The sequence below is a fragment of the Anastrepha obliqua genome, chromosome 3 (genome assembly GCF_027943255.1).
Source record: "Anastrepha obliqua isolate idAnaObli1 chromosome 3, idAnaObli1_1.0, whole genome shotgun sequence".
Taxonomy (NCBI): Eukaryota; Metazoa; Arthropoda; class Insecta; order Diptera; family Tephritidae; genus Anastrepha; species Anastrepha obliqua.
In genome coordinates, this window is record NC_072894.1 from 127,417,667 (window position 1) to 127,425,052 (window position 7,386).

Genomic DNA, 7,386 nt, shown 5'->3' on the forward strand with positions numbered 1-7,386 from the left:
TCCATCTCCATCTCCATCTCCATCTCCATCTCCATCTCCATCTCCATCTCCATCTCCATCTCCATCTCCATCTCCATCTCCATCTCCATCTCCATCTCCATCTCCATCTCCATCTCCATCTCCATCTCCATCTCCATCTCCATCTCCATCTCCATCTCCATCTCCATCTCCATCTCCATCTCCATCTCCATCTCCATCTCCATCTCCATCTCCATCTCCATCTCCATCTCCATCTCCATCTCCATCTCCATCTCCATCTCCATCTCCATCTCCATCTCCATCTCCATCTCCATCTCCATCTCCATCTCCATCTCCATCTCCATCTCCATCTCCATCTCCATCTCCATCTCCATCTCCATCTCCATCTCCATCTCCATCTCCATCTCCATCTCCATCTCCATCTCCATCTCCATCTCCATCTCCATCTCCATCTCCATCTCCATCTCCATCTCCATCTCCATCTCCATCTCCATCTCCATCTCCATCTCCATCTCCATCTCCATCTCCATCTCCATCTCCATCTCTATCTCTATCTCTATCTCTATCTCTATCTCTATCTCTATCTCTATCTCTATCTCTATCTCTATCTCTATCTCTATCTCTATCTCTATCTCTATCTCTATCTCTATCTCTATCTCTATCTCTATCTCTATCTCTATCTCTATCTCTATCTCTATCTCTATCTCTATCTCTATCTCTATCTCTATCTCTATCTCTATCTCTATCTCTATCTCTATCTCTATCTCTATCTCTATCTCTATCTCTATCTCTATCTCTATCTCTATCTCTATCTCTATCTCTATCTCTATCTCTATCTCTATCTCTATCTCTATCTCTATCTCTATCTCTATCTCTATCTCTATCTCTATCTCTATCTCTATCTCTATCTCTATCTCTATCTCTATCTCTATCTCTATCTCTATCTCTATCTCCATCTCCATCTCCATCTCCATCTCCATCTCCATCTCCATCTCCATCTCCATCTCCATCTCCATCTCCATCTCTATCTCTATCTCTATCCCTGTTTCTATTCTTTCCTATCTCTTTCTCTGATACTTTTCTCCTTCCCTCCTTGACTACCTACCCCTTTTCTAGAGCTTTAAATACAATGGGCTTTTTAGCCTGGGTGTTTTAGGAGCCACCAAATCTCCTGGTGCTTCTTGGCTCGACCTTTTCAAATTTCATTTTTTTTTATGACTGATCGTTAGATGATTTAAATTTTTGAGATTTCAAATTTTAATAAATATTTTCTTAAAGGAATTCCTGATGTTTAAAATTTACATTTTTCTCAAGGTAACGGACGAAGACGCAGCACAGGAAATAGGAGGAAACGCTGTAAATATCGCCCGCCAATTGCAACGACCCAAACGTTTTGACGACGAATATGAGGATTCCCCATTAGAGGACGGAGATGACTTGAATGGGGATGATAACAACGATAAGCATAATAGCCTGGTTCGTCGACATACAATTTACAAATTGCATGAAAGTCGGAATAAAACACAGCACGATTACAGCGATTTGCCAAGAAATTTTGAACGGCGCTTTTTGGGCGAAGGTAAAAAGTACTTTATTGCCTCTATGACACTTACTCGTACTATATTTTACTATTTTTGCTTGCCTTGCAGACGAGATAAAGGTGAAACATATTTCGATGAGCAGAAAGTCCCGTATGATGTTGAATGAGAGGCGTAGTTCAGCAAAACGTCGATTAACAGAGCAAGCACAGCGCAATACGGATTTTAATAAACATCCTGTACCTTTTGTGGAAACTGGATACACAAATATTGCTTTTGAGCCTACAAGTAGCATAATTTCCAATAATTTCTCGAATGGCTTAAGCGATTGGTAGACTTGATATATCGTAGAAATATACAAGGATTTATTATGTGGATTTTAGATTTCCGATTGCTTTATTTGTTTAAATATCGTTATTTTTAGGAGTTTTTGGATATAATATATCGGTTACCGCGACCCATACACCCCTTTTTGTGGTATGCATGTTGATGCTGTTCCACAACTGCAAAGACCTACAACAGACGGTTTCACGTTACCGGAACGACTCGAATTTATATCCGGACAAGAACTGTCACTCCAGCAGCATACCCGTACATTAAGAGGGAATGTTTATGCTGGCATAAAACAGCAACAGTTTTATGTCGCCTCCGAACCGCGGCTTTATCATGGCGGAAATACACTCAGAGGTTTGCCATTGCCTACCAAGGTGCGACAGCTATTAGAAAAACTTTTTTTACCGTTTGGTGTTTGATGCCCGAGATTTCGGCCCCGAGAACTATCGAATGATGGTCACGCACCAGCCCGAGGCTCTAATCACTGATAGCATTGGCCATATATGTGATGAAAAATGTAATCCCCAAACAGTGATGTCAGATATTGAAGTTGCTGATATTGCTCAACGTTACACAGTTATAATACATAGTTTTGCGAGAATATTGAATTCAGACAGCGCGGCGTATAGGAAACTCCTTTCCGTGCGGCCGAGAGCGGCTTTCGAATTGAAGGGAAGGCGGCGTTAATTATTTTATAACGGGTCTTTTACAAGAGTCGGCGGAAAATTATTATCTAGTAAATGGTGTTTTGTCCAGTTCTGAAGCCACACTCGTAGGGTTCAATCAGCTGGTTGACGATGGTCTTCACCATTTTACATAATGCGCTATAAGGTCCTTATATGCGATACTGGACGATAAAGTTACTTTACAATTGACGCTGTTTGCAGAATCCCCCTTCTTATGGATTTCAACGAGCAAACTGATCGGAGTTGTTTTCTTCGCTGCTGCCCACTGTTGCCAATTCAACAAGTTAACTTAATAACTGAAGCTTACTCTGGTCGATGGACGGCATGTCCGTTCGTTCTATCGGGATGTGGGCGTCAATGAGGTGTTGCTGAGTTTCCCTTTGATGAGGATTATGGTGAGACCCTCCTATCACAGGGCTGGAAAAAAGTGTTTGGCGGCAAAGTCTCTCTTCCATCCGATACCGAATTTGCGCTCATGTAATTGAGCTGTAGCGGACGCCCAATGACCTCACTTGCATTATCTTTCAAAGCATCTCTTCATGGCGGTGATATTAGTCTTTATTCGTACAATAATAGGAACAGTGTAGAAGCACCTCCCCCATGCGTGATTTAAATTTTAAGTACACATTTATGTTTATACACATGTGTGTAGGGAGCTGCTTGCTCCAAGGCAGACGCCCACTTACAGTCGTATCTCCTGGTGGATAGACGATGCCTACTTTAGCGGTACCTTAAAATGATTGCGATGGATTGACACCACTAAAGCTCCCTCTCGTTATCCCGTGACCCAAGACTCAAGATGATAGGCAGCTTGTTTTTTATGAACATATGTAGCTTTGATACGCAATACTTTCAGCGAAGAAAGGATTTTTAGTTGTTTCCTTGACGCTACCAAAGGCGTCAATTTAAGTGTTTTTTGACAAGTCGTACGTATGAGCAAATCGAAAGTTAAGTCTCACAAATTGGGATATAATGGTCGAACCTGCAGATGAATGCAAGATTTGTTATGTAAATATGTATGTCATTGTGTGCTTGAACCAAGTTTAATTCGGAAGCATACTAGGAAAATCAAAATCGGCGAATGGGTCTCTACGAGAAAAGTTGATTTTAGCATTTTACGTATTCCATACGGTCGAAATTCTATAGACCAGCCAATTATTTCGTTTATTAGCGCATGTTCAATAGAATGCATTAAGGAATGCAGATTTGACGTGCATCGTAAACGACTCATTCGTGTGTTAAAATCTAAAATTGTGGAAAATCTAATCTTCACTGAAAAAATTAGTGATTTTGAAAATACTTGCATGCATACTTCGAAAGATCATACAATTTACCTACAACCTTAAGGGTAGTTTGTGCCAATAAATATGTAAATCAGAATACATATTTTTTATTTAGTTTTATTTATTTATTTAGTTTTCGTCAAAAAACACACAAGTTCTTACACTATTGACATAGTGCTCGAACCAATCAATGGACAATACTGTAATCGATTAGAGGTGACATACCATAATGCTGTAGTCATAACCGTAAGAGTGCATACTAATTGAATTTGGTTTTTTTGCCGTAACCATAACCAGCTGATTGTATATTTGCTGCATTGAGAATGCCATTATAGGAATAAATAACTTGTTCCCTCGTCACTGCTCATTTTGTTATCTTTTCTTTAGTTTCTGCACTTTCGAAATGAACAAAGAAATGGCAATGTAAAAGGTGATTTTTTAAGAGGTATTCGAAAGTTTTTCAAAAAAACACACGAAAATTTCAGAAAAATGCATACAATTTTTATTTAAATCGATAGTACAATCCATATAATTTAATTTTTGAAGATTATTTCATGCAAATGTGGACCGCGACTGCGCTTCAAATGGTCCATCCGCTTAGTCCAATTTTGGCATACTCTTTCCAATGCTTCGGCCGGTATCTCACATATAAGTGCTTGTCTTCCAATGCGTTTATTGAAGCAGGCTTGTCTGAATAGACATGAGCTTTAACATAGCCCCACAAAAAATAATCTAAAGGCGTTATATCGCACGATCTGGGTGGCCAATTTACAGGTCCCGAAAGTGAAATAAAATGTCCACCGAACTCGTCTCTCAACAAATCCATTGTTACACGTGCTGTGTGGCATGTGGCACCGTCTTGCTGAAACCACATGTTATACAAGTCAAGCTCTTGCATTTTGGGCAAAAAAAGTTGGATATCATTTCACGGTAGCGCTCACCATTCACAGTTACTTTACGATTCGCAGCATCTTTGAAGAAGTACGGTCCAATGATAGCTCCAGCCTATAAACTGCACCAAACTGTGACCTTTTCTGGATACATTGGTAGCTCTTGCAATTCTTCTGGCTGATCTTCACTCCAAAATCGACAATTCTGCTTATTTACGTACCCATTGATCCGAAACTGAGCTTCGTCGCTGAACACAATTTTTCGATAAACAGTGGATCTTCGGCCAACTTTCCAAGAGCCCATTCACTAAAAATTCTGCGTTGCGGTAGGTCGTTCGACTTCAATTCATGCACCAGCTGTATTTTGAAAGGCTTCACACCTAAATCCTTTCGCAAAATTTTCCACGTTGTTAAGTTACAGAGGCCCAGTTGCTGCGAACGGCGACGAATCGATAATTGATGGTCATCATTAACACTGACCGATACAGCTGCGATATTTTCTTCGGTTAGCATTCTACGTAAGCGTGTTGGTGGTTTGATGTCCAATAATGTAAATTTGGTCCTAAATTTAGTCACAATAGCTCGAATAGCCGTTTCAGTGGGTCGATTAAACTGACCATAAAATGGAAGAAGCGCGCGAAACTTTCTTAACAGAACACGCATTTTTATAATAAAATTCAATGATTTGCAAGCGTTGTTCGTTTGTAAGACGATTCATGGTTAAATTATAGACCAAACTGAAGATGTTTGACAGTGAAACAAAACACGAAACGTGCGTCAGCTGTTTAAACCAACTGTTTAAAAAGATAATAGCTAAAAAATCACCCGTTACATACATTTCGGTGTACTTGATCTCTGTGCATGAAACAGAAAAATGATAGAAAAAAAAGTTTTTTCTAATAGCGGTCGCCCCTCGGTAGGCAATGACCAACTTCCGAGTGTATTCTGCCATGAAAAAGCTCCTCATAAAAAACCATTGGGCCTTTCGAAGTCGGCTTAAAACTGTAGGCCGCTCCAATTCTGTAACAGCATCAAGACGCACACCAAAAATAGGAGGAGGAGCTCAGCCAAATACATAAAACACATAACAAAAGTGTACGCGAAAATGATTTATTTATTTTTTACGGCATTTTGCAGCAGTAAAACTTCAGCAGTTGTAATGTTGTGCTTGATTTTTTCATTCACTTGAATAGAGAAAAATAATTAAATAATAAAATAATAACTAATATAATATAATAATATGCATGTAAATATTATCTGCTTATGGCTATGGCCTCAATAATATATGTCAGTAAATATCGTTATGGTTAAGACTACGACTAAGGTTATTACGTTATAGTATGGCACCTCTAACTGACCCCTAACCTATTCGGATTTCATTTCGAATTTCATTAGGCCTCTTCTTTTCGCCAAGTGTTAGCAAGTGGCTTAAATAAACAAATAAAGCAACTGGTATGTAAGTATACAAGTAAGCAAATCTAGGCAGCGTTGGATTAGAGCTGCCTTAAATTACACTTGTTTATGCGGTGAGTTATTCCAGTTTAATGAGGTATAACCATATTCGCTAGCGGCGAATCTTACTCGATAACTTTGTTGTTGCTTCCGCATGCAAATTTTTCATCAAGTTAATCGATCATAGAGATAACGAGCGGGGAAGTGGCGAATAGAAGAGATCTATTGTTTCAATAATTATATTTTTATTTGTATTGTAGTATTTGTTATATTATTATTTCCAAATACGAGCAATAATAATTTGACGCACAATAAATAAAATATGAAAATGTGCTTAACGATTACAAACTTTGTTTGAGATCTATCACAGTTTTCATTAATAAACTACCACTAATTTGTGATCTGAATTGACAACACTGGTCGTTCAGACTTTACCCTTTTTCCGTTGTAAACTTCACGATCAAATTTAATTTCAAACGATATTTCTAAAATTACTTTCTCTACAGCAGCAACGCGTCGGTTACCAGGAAGTAATGCATAAATATTCATTGCTTTCAAAAAGTTGCCTCGAAATGTTATGAAATATTTTGTTTATTTGCTTTCCAAACACTATTCACATTCATACTATACTTACGTGATATACACTATCCATATGCATGAATGTATGTATGTATGAAGAATACTTTGACCATCGCCTCTTGAAAAGTTTCTCAACAGTCACATGCATTAAAATACATGTAAATATAACTACACATGTATGTATGTAATATACAATATTTGTTTTCTGATGTTCACAAAAGCACTTTTTTGCAAATAGAATTTAAAGTCAGAGAAACGTAAAAATCAGAGTGACATCAACAAATATTGGAAAAACATTTGCTGTGTAGAGCTCTTTGGTTCCAATTGATAAGGCATTCCAATAAAAATGCGTATGAATACAAGCACATGCGCTTAACACTACATATTTTATACATACATATGTACTCGTATATACATATGTAAATTAAAAACTGTTGGCATGGATTACAAAAGAAATGGGAGAGAAGACTGTTTGGTGTGGTGTATGTGTGTATGTTCGTTTTTTACCCGCGTGTTTGCTTCTAACTTAGAATGTAATTGCTATTGATAACAGCGCCTTTGGTTTAATAAAAGAACCAAATAATCACAAAAATCATAACACAATCTTATAGAATACTTGGCAATGCAGTGACCGTAAAGTGCAGAC

The 7,386-nt window shown here is 38.2% G+C and overlaps 1 protein-coding gene across 1 annotated transcript in view; it reads left to right on the forward strand.

Moving 5' to 3' along the window:
- LOC129241684 (chitin synthase chs-2) overlaps positions 1-1,901 on the forward strand; it is a 40,519-nt gene extending 38,618 nt beyond the window's left edge. Inside the window, exons 12-13 of the mRNA XM_054878149.1 lie at positions 1,294-1,558; positions 1,629-1,901. Coding sequence (XP_054734124.1) covers positions 1,294-1,558; positions 1,629-1,852 — 489 coding nt within the window. The 3' untranslated portion in view covers positions 1,853-1,901. The remainder of the gene's footprint in view (positions 1-1,293; positions 1,559-1,628) is intronic.
- Positions 1,902-7,386: the final 5,485 nt, after the last annotated feature.